Here is a 21,434-nt window from a genome sequence, read left to right as displayed (position 1 = left end):
GCCTTTATCGTGAAATCGGCTTTTTTTCCTTACTAATGACCCTGTTTTGTGAAGGCAATGACCCATTGATAAATGTGCATATAGCATGATTGTTATTTAAGAGGTTTTTTTTTTTTTAATTGCTACCCCAAAAATTTAAAGAATTTTTTTGTTGTAACATTCAAAAGCTTATAACTTTTTAAATTTTTCTTAGTTTTTGGGTCATTGCCTTCTCCTATTTCATAAAATGATACATGTAAAAGGAAAACTAATTATATTAAATTCATTTTGTGTTAGAGTGTTTTGCGTTATTCCATTTTTTCGCCGATTTTTTACCAAAAATGTACAATTTTTCATATTTTTTATGTTTGTATCGTTGTTTTATTACTTTAGTAGCAAGTTTTAAGCTATGATGTTTTAAAAAATGTACAAATAATATTACATAACAAAAAATTAAAAAAAAATGCCTCCGCATAAAAATTAAAAAAAAATGCATAATCTCAAACCGGTGTCATTTATAAATCTTGTTTAATAGTACAAATTTGAAATTTGTGGAAAATCCTTTATTATTTTGAGGTTTCATTTAAAAAGAAAAAAAAAAACTCCTTAGAAAATTGCTTAAGATATTCAAATCGGACTTAAGTAGTTGTCAAATAAGATTCACTACAAAATTAAGAAAATTTTTAAAATTATTTATTTATTTTATTTAGTTATTTTTTTGCGTATATGCGCAGTATTAAAAAAAACGTTAATTACACGTATTTGAAGCAGTTTTTAACAATTTTTTTTTTAAATTTTTATGTCAAGAATTTTTTAATCAATTTAAAATTGATGATTCAAACGTTTTTTATTTTATTTTATTGAATTTTTTTAAAGTTATTAAAAAAAACGCAAGACAAAAAAAGAAAGTTTTTTTTTAAATTTTTTTGTTTATAAAAATGTTTATATTTTCAAAAATATTTAAGCTACGTTTACGAAGTTTAGTTCAATTATTGTATATAAGAACCAAAATAATAAATTACAAATTTATTACTACATTTTTTTTGGTCATAGGGCGTTCAAAAGCATTTTTTCCGTTTGTCATTCATTCTCAGTGCCTCAACCCTCAAAAAGCTTTAAATTTCATTGATATGTATAAGAAATCGCAGGATCTAAATTTATTATTTGATTCTCTAAGTATTTTCTGAGAAATAACAAAAAATGTGCTAGTATCGAAGTCTTACGATTATTTTGTGCAACTCCTGTAGTATTCTTTTAATCAAAATTTGAACATTTATCTTCATTTTGAATGAAAAAATCGAACATTATGATTTTAATAATTTGGAAGTAAATTTTTTCAATAATCGTTTTGTTTAAAATAATTAAACACTACTGTAGACACGTGAGGAGGCTATTGTGGATAAGTTATAAAAATAATTATTTAATCTATTGTCAATTATTAAAAGTAAATAAAATAAAAATACCATTCAATTTTCAACTTGGTTATTCGATTTGCTAATATTCTGTACCACCGCTATATTTTTAATAAGATACAGCGACCGCTATGTCTATAAATGATAAATTATAGCATTTTTTTCACTTAATTTGAAAATAAACAAAAGAACCAATAATATAGCAAGTTTTTTGTGTTTAAAATAGAAGTAGTTTGAAACAGCGCAGGGGTGGAAATCAAAAAATTTTCTCTACAAATTCTGCATTTGAACGAGGAAAAAAATTAAACATTATTGGCAATTAATAACATATTTTTCCGGAATTTATATAAAAAAAAGCCTTTGGATAAGGAAGGATTTTAAATAATTTAGATAAATACATAAAATGTGGTCATCATGCTCTGAAGTTTATATAATATGATAAAAATATTGCGCAATCATACCTTATCTCTATTGTTAAAACTGTTGATTTTAAAATGATTTAATATATCATTTTAAATATCTCTTAACTAAAAATCGTTAATAGTCACTTCATGTTAAACGTCATATTCTTAGAACCTAAGGCTCATCAGCAATCCAGTTGGAGACACACACACACTAATTTTTTATTTTATTAAATGTATAAATAAATAGATATATATGTATTAAATTCTTCAAATTCCAAGTGCACTGGATTCGAAAGATTTACGTGTAACCGACATACTCTCTCTACATACTGATGCATTGTGTCCCGTTGATCACAGATGGGAGCTTCCATTTCTATCCATTGAAAAACTTGAAAAAATTTTCCTGCAGGTACTAGCGGCAGAGCCTCAATTCTTCGTATCCATTTATATGTTCTCGGATCATTTTTGTAGGCTGGCACCAGACCTAAATTTTGTACCTGGAAGAAATATTTACATTTAAGAGTTTGCCTTCAAACATTTTAAAACAATTTATTTATCTTAATCTATGATTTAAATTTTTAAGTTATAAGAGTCATTTACACATTTCAAATTTCGGTCATTTCGTAAAGAATACCAATTAAAATTTTAATTTATAAATGGCTAATATTTAAAAATATATATATATATATATATTTGGATTGATAGCTTAAAAATTGACTTCTTAAAATATGCTATGGTACATCATATCAATGCTAGCGTTTATCCGAAAACCTTAGTCTCAAATGTTGGATGTCTGTATAACGCAGAAGTACCAAAAAATATACATTAAGCATAGCATGAAAGATGTTTTTGAAAAGGTGCATAGGATTTCTTTTTATGTTAAGATAATTTTTAATTTAAATTAGTTAAAATTGAACATTATACCGTGCATTTTAGCATATAAATTTTTTTACAATTAAAACATCTAAGAGGTAAACATAAAAATGTATTTAAAAAAAATGTCATAATATCTCGAAAAAATTTAAAGTTAATACAACTAGTTGTATTAAAAATAGCTAGTCTTTTAGATGTTTATGAGATGCAAATTGTTTAAAATAAAGAAGAGGATGTATTTCAAATTCAACAGTGTACAGAGTTTGAACACCATGAAACAAAAAATAATTACATATAAAAAATGAAAACATTTTCAAGTGAAAGTTATGAGCTATAGTAATAAAATTTAAATTTCATTTCATTAAATGAAATGACTGCATTGAAAATATAATAAATATTTTTAAAAAATTCGATGATTGTTACTTAAGATATAATTTATATAAAGGAGATGAAAATATAACTATTTTTAAAAATACTATATAAATCATCTATAAATTTTTTTTATAAGTAAGAAATTTAATTTGTTAAATTAAGAGAAATGTTAAATGACACTTCAAATTTTTTAATAAACAATTTCTTTTGAAATTTCTTGAGAAATACTGATGAAATAATTCTGAAGATATGAAACATCTCTAGGCTTTTACAATTATTGGGTCCAAGCTACATGTATGAAAATAGGAATAACCGAAAACTTTTTCTGATTGTAAACAGAATTCAGAATGCTACAAAAAATTTTATAATTAGTTAATATTTACCTTCTTCCAAACATTTTGCGTGTAATGAAAGAAGCAGCCCTTGACTGATANTGCCATCACCCCAAATTTTTTTGGAGGAGCACATCCTTTTTAAATTATCAGTTGTGCAAAATATCTGAAAAGAGAGATAAGTACAATTTATCAAAAAGCTGGTATGAAAGGTATTTAAAAGTTGATATTTGAACATATATATGTTGCTTTCTAGGTTTTAAACCTCATATTAAGGCCAACTTATTGTGTATGTTTTATACATATATTAAAAAAGATATTTATTAGATAAAATTTATATGATGTAATTTTTCAAGTTTAAATTAAATACATTCATGTAAACTAAGTTAAAAATTTCGCATTCATACATAGATTTTTTTTTATATTATGACCTGTTAAACAGTAATTATAAGTAATAAAAAACACACTTGCTCTGTTATCATATACTATGAGTATAATGCATAGCATGCATAGTTTGTTCTTAGACGAATGCATAACACACAAAACGTTTAAGCTTCGATTTAAAAAAAAATTTTTTATCGGTTTCAAAGAGAAAAAATATTCTTACCAATAGCCTATCTTCTCCGGTCCCATCATCACCGAGCAAGAAGTTTCTGCCATCTTTTGTTTTTTTATATTTCTCAGTCCAGAGTATGTATGTCATCAACACTTTTCGGAAGTGCTGGCTGCTCAAAATGTCTCGCTTTATACAGCACTTTGTGTATACAATCAAATTCTGGCAAACCAACAGTTGAGTTCACTGAAGAAGCTGCTTCGGCTATCATTATATCTTCACTGGAAAATAACAGAAAAAGTTTATTAGCAATGTCAAACATAAGTATGGAAAACGTAGTTCAGGTTGAAATTTAAGATTAAATCAATGTATAAGCGAAAATATTTATCTGTAGTTCATTTTTTTAAGTTAAAAGGGCAATGAAAACAATTTTATTAAACTCAATAGGGAGAAAAAACTAATTCCCTAACAAATGTAACATTTTATATTTATTATTAGATTTAAATCTAACACGATTGAAAAAGTGACTTTAGTATACTGAATAATATTATTTACTGAATACTTATTATATACTAAATTATTAATACTGAATAAAAAAAAATTGATATAGTTTAATAAATATATAAGAATATGTTTTATGTACATTAAAAGGAGTATATAACATTTTTTTTAAAAAGGGATATCAAAAAGGGGGTACAATTTTTATGATCAAATTACAATTTTTCTCATAAAAATTGAATTAATATTAATTTATATTTGATTCTATTAAAATAAAGTGACATAATTAAAATAAATATATGAATTTTGGAAAATCTGTTTTATGTGCAGTGAATATAAGTTCTTTTATTGTTTCATTATTTTGTTACTTGGTATAATAAAAAAATAATAACTAAATAAATAAAAATGAAATGAATTAAAATAATTACTTTTGTATTTGGCTGAATTAAAAAACGTGACATAGTTAATAAATATATAAATTTTAAAACATTTGTTTTATGTACTATATTAAAGTAGAGTTTAAACTTATATTGTGTCTTATCTTGAGATTTATTTCTTATTTTATCTCATTTTTCATAAAGATTTTTTTCAGTAACTATTATTTTTAATTTAACAGAATTAAAATAAATTTTAATTAAATATTAAAAATGAAAATTTACTCATAAATTCTCCTTACTGGAGTTTTTTCTTCCGATGCTCTTTCCTTCATTCTCCTCAAAAGAGTTCCTTTGAAAACCATTTTTTCCTCTGGTTCATGATTATGAGTTCCAGACACTGAATGAAATTGCTCATCTTTAATGCAGACACGTGCACTGCAACCAGTCCACTGTGAACTACAATACCATATCGATTTATGATCCTTTTTATTCGTTCTTTTACAGTGGAATAAATTTTTTCTAAATATGTATTAGCACCCTGCCTCCTCTTTCCGAAGGAAGAAATTGAATATTATTTTCGTCAATTTTAATTTTTATTTGCAATGCAGTTTCGAATAAAACTAATTTGTAAAATGTATCTTTAAAATTGTAAGTTATCATTGTGTTTAAAATGTGTTCTTCTCTTCACAAAAGCCTTCCTTATATTAGTATATGCTTATATGAACCCAGTCAGTTTTGACGAAAATACATTTAAGAATATTTTTATCAGCCAGTAAGAATCCTCAGTTCAACCACTTTAATTGTTGGCGCGTCACCCCTACGGAAGCCAACCCGAAGGGGTGTCCCTTTCATAAGCCAAAACAAAGGGGTGTGCAACCCTAAGTGCACCACTCCTCTTTAACTCCCTATATCAGTATCTCCTCCATCATAGCTGCAGCTTTTTAGAGGGGCGGGGGCTGAAATCCAGGTGCATCTAAAATTGGATTAATATCCCAAGACACCCTGTATAACTTCTTGTGCCTACTCCATCATCTCCACTTTCTTCATCATTATCGAAGGAAACATGATCCAAACTAATTTCAAATGTTTTTATTCTATCAATTAACAGGTTAATTTTTCTTCGACATTCTATATCTTTTCCGTTGTCATCTTTACCACAGCATTCGCTTAGTGCAACTGTAAAAAGTGCAATTAACAGTTTTTTGAAATCTTTAATTTTGTTACACATAGAAAGAATTCCTAATGATCTTACGTAAAAATTTTTAATTTTGCTCAACTTGCGATAAAAAACTTTTTTCGTGTTAAGTATTTCTATTACATTTGCAATATCAACACGCACAAAGCAAAATAATTTATTTGGCAAATCTTCAGCAAATACCATTTTTAAACAGTGCTGCACATATGTTTCTAAACGGCAGCTGTTGAAACTCAAAGTTATTGCATTTAGCAAAGCGAAATCAGACACGCATTCTCTTGGAATTTGCTTCCTATTTTTAACAAAAACTTGAAGCCAGTACTGTATACTTATGTAGTGTTTTGTAGATATGATTTGAAAAACTGGTAATATTTGTTCTTCTCCTACGAGAACAGTTTGATATAAAAATATATGCTTAGAGTTACCATTCAATTTTACAATGGGATTTGCGATTCCTCCTGTTGCATCAATTACTATACGTTTTCCTTATTTTATTGCATTTTTATATAAAATTAATTGAGAAGGAGAAAAATAAATGCAATAAAAGTCAACTAACTTTATATTATGAATATAACCTGCATATTCGCCCTCATATTTTTTATATAGAAAAGATGAAATACAATCTAAATTCTTATTAATATTTAAATCCCTGTTTACACCCTCTTCACGAGCTTTACGAAGCATGCTCAACGGAGGAATATAGCTTGGTACAGGTTCGCCAAAATGCATACCTCTTGAAGCCTCCATTCGCCAGGTTGATGCCTTTTTATGAAGTAGACTTTCGCCAACTTCTGAGCGCCTGTTACCTCTTAAGTGTCTTTTCTGAATGTGCAATATTCCTCTAGTGTCAGACGTTGAAACTTGAATAGAAATTCCACGATCTTGTTTGGGTTCATTCAAGCAATGACCCTTAAGTTAGCAACCACATTCGTTACAGACACCTTCAATTTTCAATCAAACCTTATTTTCATTGTTTGAAATTTTTGCATGTTTGAAACTAAATGCACATGGCAGTTTGGCTATTTCACTGGTTTTATGGGCAATTATGTCTGTCCAACCTGTTTGTAATTCCGTATAGTTACGAATTCTAGTTTTTTCTCTTCTCAATACATTCGTCGGGGCAATTTTTTTCCATTCTTCTTCTTCCAAATCTATTTGAAAATTCATCTCAAATTCGGCTCAGCCTACCCTTTTTTTGAGTGGTTGGCTTTTTTTCTCCTTTTTGGTTTGAGATTATGAAGGTAATGATGTTTCGGAATCTGGCAGAGCTAAGAGTTGTTTTGTTTGCGATCGCACGCGATAGAAAAGTCTACTCGTGAATTAATCGAGGTTATTTCATTATGGATGAATCTAAAAAAGAAAAAAAATACTGTTAATCTTATAAAGAAGCATATTCCAAAGAATTTTCATTCATATTAAAGTCACGAAAAAAAGATAAACATGTCTTTCGTTCGGAGTGTCGTTGATTTTATCATTTCTCACTCTGGTAAGGGTGATATTAAAAACCATATTCGAAGTGTGAAACATCAACGGAATACTTCTGCCAATGTGAAGAGCGATAAAATTAATACTGTTCGCGCATGTGCGACTGCCGCGCCACCCCTTTGAGAGAGAATTTTTTATACCTTGAGAACTTCATGAATGGCGGACGTAGTCCGTGAGTCTTTAAAAATAAAGTGTTCTACAGTCCAGTGCAAACCAGTGTTGTTATTTACCAAAAATACATTTTGAGCTATCGATTAGAGTGATCACAAATATGTGGTCCAGTCTCACCGGAGGCGAATTAGTGATTTGTGGAAATCATTTACAGTAAATAGCGAAACGAAACTGTGTGTACGATGCTCGTGTTATTTAACAATGGAATTTATATTATCTTTGAGTGAAATATTTAGTGAGTGACAATAAAAAAGAAGCCGAAATTCTGAGGTAAGAGCAATTTCCCTTGTTTCATTCATTGTGCAAAATTTACTTTGAGTTATTCAGTTTGTCTATTTACATTGAATTATTTTAGTGTGTTTAAAAAATGTCCCTTAATAAACTAAAAAAAGACGAATTAAAAGTCGTCGCAGACGAGTTAAGTTTAAAAGTTCAAGAAGGGGCAAGAGTTATTGATATAAAGAAGCTAATTGTAAATAGTGAGATTTATAAAAACGATAGTGATTTTGTTCAGAGTTTGATTGATAATATTCTTGAGGAAAAGAAAAACAATTATGAGTTAGAAAAAACTAAATTAGCTCAGTTAGAGAAAGATAACCAAACAAAACTACAGTTAGAAAAAATTAAACTCGCTTAGTTAGAGAAAGAAATTGAATTATCTAATGCGCAAAAAGAATCGCACAATTCTTCGAAATCGGAAACTACTAGCGAGCTAGAGCCGCCGCACCGTCTCGAAGATTTAATAAAAAGTATAAAAACCCTTACCATATCCGTTCCCTCTAAACCTGAAGCATTTAATTTGTTTTTCCAATCCCTCGAGAAAGCGTTTAAAACGAAAAATGTGCCCGAAGAATTAGAATCCGAAATACTGCTAAATTTGTTAGGTGAAAAAGCGAAAAATTTAATGATTTATATAAGTGAACAAGAATTAGCAGATTACGATAAACTTAAAGAAATCGTGTTGAAGGAATTTCAACCAACACCTCGAGACTGTATTAACAATTTTAATAAAATGCAAAAAATGCCTCAAGTTATCTTCAGTTTACTTCACGATTGAGTGCAGCATTCGAATACTATCGCCAATTACGCAAGGTTAGCGATTTTAAAACATTATGCGAGTTAATCGAGTCGCTCAGAAGCCAATGCGGTTAAGTCCAAAACACAAAAATTGAGAAAATTAATGTTTTTTGATACATTAGTTTTTAAAATTCTTAGTTTATTAATTTAATTAGAAAAGCGTATAAAGTCTTTTTTCGAGGTGTAAACTCTGCAAAAAAACAAGATATGTACAGGATGTGTAAATAAAAACGTAAGTATTAATTGAAATAATGACAGAATCTTAGAAATTTTAGGACTTATATCTTTTGGCAGCTGAAAAAGATAAGAAATTTATGTAAAAATAATAAAACAACATTTATTGTCGTAAGTTTTATGTTTATTCATCATAACAAACATCATCTTCTTCCGAGTTATTTAAATGTAAATCTTGATCTCCACGCGTTGTCCTTAATGTCCCGTAAAAGTCGTGTTTAATTGGAGGTATATACTTTAATAAACACATGATGTTTTTGGTGAAAAAATACTACCGTAGTATTAAAAATACTACGTCTGGAAACCCTGAGTTACTATGAATTTCTTGTTTCTCAGTGTTACCAACAAATATCGAAAGAAGAAGAAGAATTTAATTTTTATTTCAAAGTTTATGTAAAAAAATATTGATAAGAGGTGGACTTATTCACAATGGCTTCTGAAATTATTATACAATATATTCAGAAGCTATTAAAAAAAGGGCTGTCTAACCTAGAAAAAAGTAACCAACGAGTAAATCCTTTAATAACTAAGAAGATTATTATTTATTTAATCAAAATTTCCAAAAATCAGAAAATATCAAAAAATGGACTTAACCGTATTGGCTTCTGAGCGGCTCTTATTTCGGATAAGATGTTTGGTCTACTTGACCGGGAATTGACGACTCATATTGCAGTAAGGCAGGGAGAATCATTTTTCAAACCACAAGAGCTAGGAAGAGAGTGCGATATTTATCTTTCTTCCAAGGTTAAATCAAAACAAGATATAAATTATCATTCCCAAAGGAATCGAGACTTCCGTTCTAATAAAAATATTTCCAATGTGTTTTTATCCGAAATAAAATATCCTAAATGTGTCATTTGTAAATCTAATGAGCATGCCTTGTATATGTGTTCCAAATTTAAAAATATGTCCATTAATGAAAGATTAGAAGTAGTCAAGAGTAATAAATTATGTTTTAAATGCTTATCCGCCAAATGTTCCTTTCAAACGTGTAAATTTAAGGATTGATTTTGCGGTAAACCCCATAATAAAATGATCCACTTTCCAAAAGAAAACAGAAATAATAACTCACCCGCTATTGCTCCTGTTAACCAAGAGTCACAGCTGAGTTTTGAATATTCCATCCCCCCTTCCACTTCCTCCCAAGACGGCGCCGATGGAAATATGTCTGTAGTCGCCACCAGTTATGAAAAAAATAAATTAAACACAAAAACTGTTCTTTTGAGTACGACTAAGTGTTTTATTAAGAATAAAAATTCCTTATGGCAGGAAGTTAGGTGCTTGCTAGATTCAGGCTCCCAATCATGTTTGATTAATCGCAATTGTTTACAAAATCTTAATTTGCCTTACGAAAAAATGAACAAACAAATTTCTTGTTTGAATGATTCATCCATGAATATAAATAGGTGTGTTAGGACTTCGATTTCAAATAAGGATAAGAGTTTTGAAAAGGAATTAACCTTTTTAGTAGTTGAAAAAATAATTGATTTTACGCCGTCGAAATTTCTTAATGCAGCAGTTAATGTTCCTGTTAATGTTAGATTAGCGGACGAAACCTTTTTCATTCCTGATAAAATTGACGTATTGTTGTTAGGCGCGGAGATATTCTATGAATTATTACGCTCGGAACAAATATATTTACACGAATCACAGTTAATTCTACAAAATACCGTTTTCGGATACGTAGCGAGCGGTAGTTTAATTGATTCGCATACAACCAATGTGCATTGCGGATTAATTTTAGAGGATGATTTAAACAAAACATTTTAGTAGTTGAAAAAATACAATAATTTAAACAAAACATTAAAGAGTTTTTGGGAAGTTGAAAATTTAGACGTAGGGTTAACGAAAAGTAAAGAAACGACCTTTTGCGAGGAACATTTTGAGCAAACACATTTCCGTAATAAAGGAGGTAGAGACGTAGTAACTATACCCCTTAAGGAAGAACCCTCGTGTTTAGGCGAGTCAAGGGATATTGCTCTTAAACGGCTGAATTCTCTCGTGTATCGTCCTGAGAAGAATACTACGAAGCTTCGCGTAGTATTCAACGCTTCTAGCTTGACGCATAATACTACCTCATTTAACGCTATCCAATATAATGGTGGGGTGATACAGGAAGACTTATTTAGCATAATGATTAGCTTTCGAAGGCACACATACGCGTTTCAAGCGGATATAAAGATGATGTACAGAATGATTTTGGTGAACCCTAAGCAGCATTGTCTTCAAAGAATCCTTTGGAAGGATCATGCGAATGGCCCAACAAAAGCTTATGAATTGAGAACTATCACGTACGGCACCGTGAGTGCTAGTTTTTTAGCAACAAGGTGTTTGAATCAGCTATCTCTTGACGAGGGGATAAATTTTCCTTTGGCAGCTCCTCTTCTACGTGACAACTTCTATATGGATGATGTGTTGTATTCAGCACCCTCTCTGGATGAAGCGAAGGAAACACGGCGGCAACTGATTTCAATTCTCGATAAAGCCGGTATGAGTCTACATAAATGGTCTGCTAGCCATCCGGAACTTTCACCAAGTAAAAACGATTATGACTTTTCGAGCGCCGATGAAACAAAAACTTTAGGAGTCATTTGGCGACCATCAGAGGACTGCTATACCTTCAAAATATCAGTGGATGAGAACAACACTTTTACCAAGCGGTCAGTTCTGTCCACCGTTGCAAAACTTTTTGACCCCCTAGGGATAGCCGGCCCTGTCATAGCTAAGGCCAAAATATTTATGCAGAAATTGTGGAAATTGAAAATTGACTGGGGTGATCCACTTCCTGCTGCAGAATCTCAGGAGTGGAGCGAAATTTATTTCCACGTTAAAAGGTGTGAACAACATTAAAGTTGATAGGTGCATTACAATAGAACAGTCTAAAACAATCGAATTTCATGGATTTGCTGATTCATCGGAGAGTTGTTATGGAGCGGTCGTTTATTGTAAGTCTCTCAACTCTGCAGGTGACATAAATGTGAAATTAGTTGCTAGCAAATTTAGAGTTGCCCCACTTAAACCCCTAAGTATCCCCAGACTGGAACTTTGTGCTGCAGTCTTGTTGTCCAAGTTAATGAAAAAGATACTTTCCGCATTAAAATTGCAAACAAAGTTTACCTTTGGTCTGATTCCATGATTGTACTAGCATGAATTCAAAAGGAGCCAACGAGTCTTAAGACATTCGTGAAAAATAGAATTGCACTCATACAAGAACTGACACTAAAGTCCCATCATGTGCCATCCGAGATGAATCCCGCGGACTTGATATCTCGAGGATCGGACCCTGTGAAACTTTTAGAGTCAAATTTATGGTGGAAAGGCCCTAATTTCCTTTATGACAATGAGTATCCTAACCAAAACTTTCCTGTGTCGCAAGAACTGAGTGTCTTCCATAGTGAACTTAAAAAGCCTTCAAGCTTAGACATTGAAGATCCCTTAAAAGCCTTTACATTAACATCCAACAATTTTGTGCATGAACTAATTATATTGAGTAATAATTATTTTACTATAGTGCGTGTATTAAGTTATATTTTTAGATTTTCTAAGAATTGCAGAAATCCTACTGAAGGAGCTTCAGGACCTCTGAGGAATGAGGAGACCAACGCCTCCGAGCGGTTCCTGTTGAGAGTAATACAGAACGAGGAATTTGGATCAGAAATTCGGAGTCTCAAACTGCACGGGAAGGTGTCTCCTACGAGTAAGATAAGAAATTTGAATCCTCTTTTAGATTCAAATGGAGTTTTAAGAGTTGGAGGACGATTAGGTAACACTGAATTGAATTTTCTTAGAAAACATCCTGCAATACTCCCTAAAAATAGTCCTTTAACTTCTGTTATTATTTCGACATATCATCTTAAATATTTGCATATTGGTCCAAATGGTTTATTAAACTGTGAAAGAGAAAAATTTTGGCCCTTGTGTGGCCGTTCTCTATGTAGAAGAATTACTCATAATTGTGTTCGTGTTAAAAACAAACCCATTGCTGCGTCGCAAATAATGGGAAATCTACCTAGAGAAAGAGTTGTGCCAGATTTCGCATTTAATTGCTCTGGTGTTGACCTTACTGGTCCGTTTTTCATTAAATGTAAACATCAAAGAAAAGCAATTTCTCTAAAGGTGTATATTTGATTATTCATATGTTTTGTATCTAAAGCAGTGCATATAGAGATAGTTTCTGATTTGACATCCGAGTCTCTAATTGCCACGTTGAAGAGATTCATCGTGCGTAGAGGCAAATGTGCCAAACTGTTTTCAGACAACGCGACGAATTTCGTTGGCGCTAACAAGGAGTTCCTAATGAAAAATTGGCTAACTATCGATCCGCTGAAGGCATAGAGTGGAGTTTTATCCCGCCTAGAGCCCCCAACTTTGGTGGTCTCTGGGAGGCAGCAATTAAGTCGTTTAAATACCATTTTAAAAGAGCTGTAGGTAATGCCTCTTTAACTTACGAAGAATTGCATACTATAGCCACTCAAATTGAAAGCATTTTGAATAGTAGACCGATAACTCCACTATCCGCGGATGAAACCGACTTAGAAGCTTTAACTCCTGCGCATTTCCTGATAGGGAGAACAGTGAACGCCATAATTGAACCGGAGTTGACAAATTTAAAGGAAAATAGGTTATCCAGGTGGCAAAGAATAACCAAATTAGTACAATTAATTTGGAGAAAGTGGCAACGAAGCTACCTAGGTGAACTGCAGCAGCGTGGCAAGTGGAGATTCGAAAAGGACAATGTCAAAATCGGTAGTCTAGTCTTAATTATTGAGGATAATTTACCAGCTAATAAATGGTTAATGGGGAGAATAATTAAAGTGTTTTATGGCACTGATAAGAAAATCAGAGTTGTAGAAGTGAAAACCCATCACGGGACCCTTAAGAGGTCTATTTCTAAAATATGCTTGTTACCTGTATCATAAAAATATTCTCATGTTTAATTTTATTTTGAATTTAATATTTGTTGTATGAGAAAATCGGTTGCAGTGTAAAGTATCATTAATTTGTTTTTTCTTATTTGTATCAGTGTTACTAATTATCATCTAAATGCTTTGTAAAGATTTTTTTAAATAATGCAAAATGTGCTTTGTTAAATTACATATTAATTGAATGCTGAAACATTGCAATGCCGGGCGGCATGTTCGCGCATGTGCGACTGCCGCGCCACCCCTTTGAGAGAGAATTTTTTACACCTTGAGAACTCCATGAATGGCGGACGTAGTCCGTGAGTCTTTAAAAATAAAGTGTTCTACAGTCCAGTGCAAACCAGTGTTGTTATTTACCAAAAATACATTTTGAGCTATCGATTAGAGTGATCACAAATAAATACCTTCTTCAAAAAATCGGATGATTTAAGAATAATACGGGCAGAATGTTTATTTACATCCTTTTTAGAGCACAATCTGCCCTTAAGCTGAGCAGATCATATCAGACCTTTGTTAAAAAAGATTTTTCGGTAAAACGAACTAGCAAACAGCTATAAATGTGGTAGAACGAAATCTACAAACATTGTGGGAGAGTTTGCTACCCAAGTTACTGAAAAATTAAAGATAATTTTACAAAGACAGCCCTTTTCAGTAGCTACTGATGGTAACAACGATTTTGATTCAAAGCTGTATTCGCTTGCAGAGCAGACTTCGATATGCTGAAATTAGTCACAACGAAGTATCTCCGATGCTACTACTGCCTAGTAGAAGTCACTTTACGAATCTTGTAATTCGCAGAAGTCACGAAACGAAAGATTACGATATGCAGGAGTTGCTGATACATTAACAGACGTTCGAGAAACCTATTGGATTATTAAAGGAAAGCAAAGAATTAAGAGTATTATTTTCAACTGCAATCTTTGCAAGAAATTTCGAGCTAAGCCCTTTACCCAAGACGAAGCTCCTCCTCCAGACAACATTAAACAGGCTCATCCATTCGAAGTAATAGGAATCGACTATGCGGGTCCTCTTTATGTGAAGAGTATTAACGGAATGAAAAAAGCTTACATTTTGCTTTTTACCTGCGCTGTTCTGCTTTTGGCAACAGTTGCTAGTTTGTTGTTTATATTTTGCTATGCCGGTACGGTAACGGCATCTTTTCTCCGTTCTTTAAATAAATAAATACACAATCTAGACCACAATACATTTCTGTTATGTTTTTAATTCAACACGTTATCAGCAAGAAGTTCTAAAGGAAATGTTTTGTTGAGTTAAGATCGATGAAGATTTATATTCCTTTGTCGATGTAAGCAATGCCGAAGTTAACAATGCCAGTGACTCATATTTGAAGAAGTTAAAATATTTTGTTCAACTGACAACTGAAGGAGGTAAAATACTCCGAGGGATATTAATATTTTTTATTAATATTACTCAATCATGACTGACGACTACAAAATACCGAAGCTGAATGGAGGAAACTACCATGCGTGGTCCATACGAGCACGTGCCATGCTTATTCAAAGGCGATGTTGGGATGCAGTAGAACCAGGCATTGAAACAAATATGTCTGAAATTGAACGGAAAAAATGACGAAGCGTTAACATTGATGTTCCTGATCGTAGAGGATACTTTTTTAGACGATATCGGTGACTGTATAAGAGCTAGAGATGCATGGAATCTATTGAAAGAATTGCATATCAAGTTTGGATTGCTCGAAATTTTGCAATTAATGTGGGAGTTCTTTAACGCATCGATAAATCACAAGGATACTGTGCAGTCATACTTATGAAAACTAATGGACTTGCATCGAAAGCTGTCAAATGGTGGTTACTCGTTTACAGACCATGAAGTTGCATTAGTAATGTTGATGGGTCTACCCAGATCTTATGAGTCATTGATTTTGAATCTTGAAAAGAACGAATCACTTTTCACAACCACCATGGTGAAATCAAAACTATTAGTAGAAGAAAAAAGGATTGCTAGGAATGAAAATACAGTTATTGTTAAGGAAGAACGAGCATTACAGACTAAAAATTTTGCTCAGTAGAAGACAGCAAGCAGGAGTGCTAAAATACATGCCTTTAACAATGTCAATTATTTTTCGAAACACATTTCTTCGTAATGGCAACATTGCTTTTTATCTGCCATTCTGCTGTTGGCAACAGTGAGTTGCTAGTCTGTTTACATTTTGCTATGCCGGTAACGGCATCTTTTCTCCTTTCTATTAAATAAATAAATAAGAAATCTATAATCTAGACCACAATGCATTTCTGTTACGTTTTTAATTTAACAATCACAACTGAAGTTAGATAATCAACAACCGACAACTTTGCTCCGACGTATGCGAGAATTAGCAGACGGTGTGCTATTGAACGATTTTTAAAAAAAGTTGTTTCTCAATCAATTGCCTAATTTTGTGCTGGGTACACTCGCGATTTCTAACGAACCATTAGACGCTTTAGCAAGACAGGCAGATCAAATAATTGCTTTTTCGAATCCACAGCAATTTGAGATCCACGCTGTTTCAAAATATCCTGACCCCATTATGGCAGCATTAAGCAGTAATACAGAAGAACTCACAATAAAAATTGATAGATTATCTCGTACTAAATCCAGAACTCGATATCAAGGTAGAAACCGATCTAACACACCCCGACGCGTACAGAATAATTCAGGAATGTGTTATTGTCACGAAAAAATTAAAGATAAGGCACACAGATGTAGAAGGCCCTGTAATTTTGTTATTAACGACTTAAATGATTCAAAAAACGAGTAACGCGAACTTTTGACAAGATGCACGCCGTTCATTTGCACAACAATAAAAGTCGTCTTTCAGGTCAATCAGCATTTTATGCATCCCATTTTTAAGGCTGTCTATGTAAATAAAATTGTTTACTTGTTTAACAAAATATTTTTTTTACACTATAAAATCTAATTCAAATCTTGTTTAATTTCAACAGGGGAGACACAAAGCTCCATTGCTTTTCAGCTCAGGGTTGCCCAGAATACAATATCAGGTATTATACCAGCTGTATGTTCGGCAATAGCTGAAGTTTTAAAAGAAGAGATGCAAGTTCCGCGTTGCCCAGAGGAATGGCTCAAGATTTCAGAGGACTTTTTCGAGAAATGGAATTTTCCTAATTGTATTGGAGCGATGGATGGGAAACATATTTGCATTGTCCCACCTCCCAATTCAGGATCATTGTACTATAATTATAAACATTTCAACAGTATTGTATTGCTAGCTTTGGTTGATGCAAATTTGAAATTCATGTATGTAGATATAGGCACGAATTAGTGATGGTGGCGTGTATAAAAAGTGCACACTTAAAAAAATTATTGAGGAGGGGAAACTAAATATACCAGTAGGACAATTACTTCCTGGTACTAATCTAGCCGCACCATTTGTTATTGTGGCTGATGATGCCTTCCCCAGGAAAATCTCTTTCAATAGAGAATCGAATTTTTAATTATCGTTTATCTCGGGCAAGAAGAGTATCCGAGAATGCATTTCGCATCTTGGCCTCAAGATTCAGAGCTTTTCAAACAAAAATTCTGACACGTCCTGTCCAAGCTACTAAAATAGTCATGGCAGAGTGTAGTTTGCACAATTTTTTGAGGTCAAGATGCCTTAAGAAGACCTTGAAAAAAGAAAATATTTTAAAGGTAGTTGGGGAGACAGCGGCGAGCCCCTTATCCCTCTTACAAAAAGCGCACGGAATGGGTCTTTTGTAGCCAAGGAAGTGAGAACAAGATTCTCTACATATTTTAATGAAGCTGGCATTGTGTCATGGCAAAATAATATGTGCGATTTGCACTGAAAATTTTATTGTTATATATTATGTTATTGAATAAATTTTTCTCTCTTCTATCTAAAACTTATTTTTTTGAACTTCTACATTTTTTATTATTCCACTGATCTTAAAGGACTAATGGTAACTCATAGATTAATTGCTTCATAATCAATAAATTTATAGAACAGGGGTGGCCAATTTGCGCCTCTTTGAAGGATTATTTGTGGATCTCGATAAATGTACTTAAGTTCCCTTTTCATTTTTGTGCTATTATATTTTAATATGTTTCTGAATCCATTTGAAATTTCAAAGGGAATTTTCCATTTCCAATATAATTATGATCCAAAAAGCATTTGAAGAATTATAATAAATAGAAATGCAAAACGATGAAACTCTACAATTAAAATATAAATCGACGTTGATTAGTAAATACTAGAAATTTATAAAAGTATCGAAGTATCCTGAATTATAAAAGGCTGCTTGTCGAATTATTTCAATATTCAGAGCAATGTACTAATGTGAAGAATTTTATTCCACTTTTAAGTTTGTTAAATCCAAACACCGATCAGTATTAATTAACCAGCATCTAAAAGAATTACTGAGAAGTGCTGTCACCAATTATTCATCAAATTTTAAAGAATTATCAAAAGAAGTAAATGTGTTTAATATTTAAGTTCAATACACATATTTTGTACTTTTATTTATATGTTTTCAATAAATATAATTTCTGTAAAAAAAAAAGAAAAGAAAATTATTAATAATTTTTGCATACCTTTTGAATACGTATTTAATTGCGGCTCGCTAAAATTTCAAATTTTGAAAAATGGCTCGACAATCAAGGAGCTTGGCCACCCGTTATAAAATTATCACTTAAAAATACACTTCTGAAATTCATACATATGTACACTTTTAAGTTTCCTATAGAAAACCTTTTCCTAGTGGTAACAAAATGCACACATTATGTGACTTTTTACTTAATAAAATAAATGAAGAAAATTCTAAAATAAATGAAGAAAATTCTGTTCTTGAAAATTCTGTAAGTTTTCAAAAGATAAATAAAAATATGCCTAATTGTGTGAATAATGATGATCAACTTACAGGAAATAGAATTATTTGTTTAAATATACTACAGGATGTTTTTTCTGAGTTATGCTGCCCTAAGTGCTTTGCTACAGATCTCCATTTGGCAGAAGATTCTAAGTATGGATTATGTTCTAATTTTGCATTAAAATGCAAAGTTTGCGATTATGTGAAAGGGTTTTCCTCTTCAAAAAAAATTGGATCTGCTCCTGAAATAAACAGCAGATTTGTGTATGGAATGAGACAAATCGGAAAAGGGTTGCTATCTGCAAAAAAGCTGAGTGTTACTCTCAATATGCCCCCTCCTCTAAGTCGCAGTGCATTTTCAAAGCAACAAGAAAAGTTATTAAACGCTGTGTCAACTGTTGCACAACGTTCAATGTCTAATGCTGCTAGAGAATTGTCGAAGGATACCCCAGAGTTTGAGTGTGGCATTTCTGTGGATGGTACCTGGCACAAAAGGGGATACTCATCTTTGAATGGCTGTGTCAGCGCTATATCTGTTTCAACTGACGTTGAAATAATGTCTTCTTATTGTGTCGGTTGTAAAAGGTGGAAAACTATGCCAAACAATTTAGAACATCAAACTTTCAAAGCTGACCACCAATGTCAGCAGAATTATTCAGGTTCAGCTTCAAACATGGAAGCGGTTGGAGCGTCAAGGATTTTTAATCGTTCAAAAACATTGCGTAGCTTAAAATATGTGGACTATTATGGAGATGGTGACTCTAAAGGTTTTCTGCAAGTTAAAAATACATATGGGCCAGACAGTGTTAAAAAGTTAGAGTGCATTGGCCATGTACAAAAAAGGGTTGGCTCACGTTTACGAAAACTGAAAGCTACGACCAAAGGAATATCTGGCAAAGGAAAGTTAACTGATAATTTTATTGACCGGTTACAAAATTACTATGACATTGCTATCCGTAGCAATGCAGGAAACTTACAGAAAATGCAACAAAATGTCATTGCTGCACTTTTTCACTGTGCGTCTAGCATAAAGCATCCAATGCATGGACAGTGTCCTAAAGCAGCTGATAGTTGGTGTTTTTACCAGCGAGAACTCTGCGTAGGTAAAGAGCCTAAACAAAAATGTGCTGGCTTTCCCCAAACTGTTTTGAATGTTGTAAAGACAGTATATATGACTCTTTGTACAAAAGAACTACTATCAAAATGCCTACACGGAAAAACGCAAAATGCCAACGAGTCATTCAATGGAGTGATATGGCAGCGTTTACCGAAAGATGTATATGTTGGTTTAAAAACACTTTGCATTGGTGTTTATAATTCAGTTTAACGAAGGATATTCAGGATGCCAAGAAATGCTGAAAGAATTAAACATTACAGACATTGGAAAATATACCAAAGAAGGGTACAGAAGTCTCGATAAAGCTCGTATAGCTTTATCAAGGCGCAAATCAACTGGTTCTGTAAAGCAACAGAGAAAGATTTTGAGGGTTCAGAGGAAAAATAAGACTGCCTCCTCTGAAAAAAAAAGAAGGTGTAACTTATAAGTGTGGAGAATTTTAGTGATTTTTTAGAATTTTAGTGAACATGAACACTCAATTGTTATGTTTGTGCATTTTTGAAATTGATATTATAAATGTTTAAATTTACAATTTGCAACATATGAAAAAAAAATTTCATGTCAAATTATACTTGATCTTAAGTATTTTATATTTAACAATATTTAATAACAAAAAAATTGACAAAATGTGTCGCTTTTATTTTTGATATTGACATTTTGATGAGACTAATGTTGTAAATTTTTTTTACGTCATTCCTACATATTATGATAATAGTTCATAATATTTGTGAAAAAAAGACCTATAACATGAAATATGGTAATATAAATAGTTAAACAGTATGCGTTTGTATTTCTTTACAGTTACACAGACTTTGGGTAAATAAAACACCATAAATATTCAAATGATTTATATTTTTGCGTTTTTCTCAAAATGAATTTTTCTGATTTTTCGATTGTCGCAAAACACAATAACTCATAAACTTTTCATTCAATTCTTTTGAAATTTTTTTACATACTCCTGTTAAATAACTTAGGGTAATAGACCTTGATCTTTGCTGTAAATAGATATTTTGTTAATTTATAGTGCTGAACATTAAAAAAAAAGTGTTGATTTGTTGCGTTTTCACAGTGTATATATAAAATTGTGCTGTAATTTATTAAAATTTTAAACTACAAGCTAATGGAAGGTCTATTTCCTGCATTAGTGGTTATTTAACCATTTAAAAGTGACTGAATTAAAAAATATGAAATTGTTTATGAATTATGGTGTTTTGGATGTGCATCAAAATTTTCAACTTTTAGACACTTTTTCAGCTATAAATGAAAAAAATAAATTTTTAAAGGCAATTTTTTGCTATTTATTTTAATTTTTAATCATAAAGTTTCTAAACAAGCTAAAAGAATTCAACTAAATTCAAAATTTAAAAATTTTTGTGTCGAAGGTGATCAGCCACCTTAACTACGATGGTCTCAAACCATTGGCCTTCTTTTCTCGTAAACTGAGTGCAGCGAAAACAAAATACAGCACGTATGATAGGGAACTCCTAGCAATCTACTTGTCCATTAAATATTTTCGACACCAGCTCGAAAGACAAAAATTTAATACGTTCACTGATCATCGTCAGTAGTAGCTAGGGGTACTCAGTGAATAC

At 31.8% G+C, this 21,434-nt stretch overlaps 1 protein-coding gene across 1 annotated transcript; it reads left to right on the top strand.

The window, feature by feature from the left end:
* Positions 1-11,095: 11,095 nt before the first annotated feature.
* On the top strand, positions 11,096-11,812 carry LOC107444294 (uncharacterized). Its single transcript, XM_016058394.4, has one exon. The coding sequence runs from the start codon at positions 11,096-11,098 to the stop codon at positions 11,810-11,812; it is 717 nt and encodes a 238-aa protein (XP_015913880.2).
* The last annotated feature ends 9,622 nt before the right edge of the window (positions 11,813-21,434 follow it).

The sequence above is a fragment of the Parasteatoda tepidariorum genome, chromosome 10, assembly GCF_043381705.1.
Source record: "Parasteatoda tepidariorum isolate YZ-2023 chromosome 10, CAS_Ptep_4.0, whole genome shotgun sequence".
Taxonomy (NCBI): domain Eukaryota; kingdom Metazoa; phylum Arthropoda; class Arachnida; order Araneae; family Theridiidae; genus Parasteatoda; species Parasteatoda tepidariorum.
This window is presented reverse-complemented; position numbering and strand designations above follow the sequence as displayed.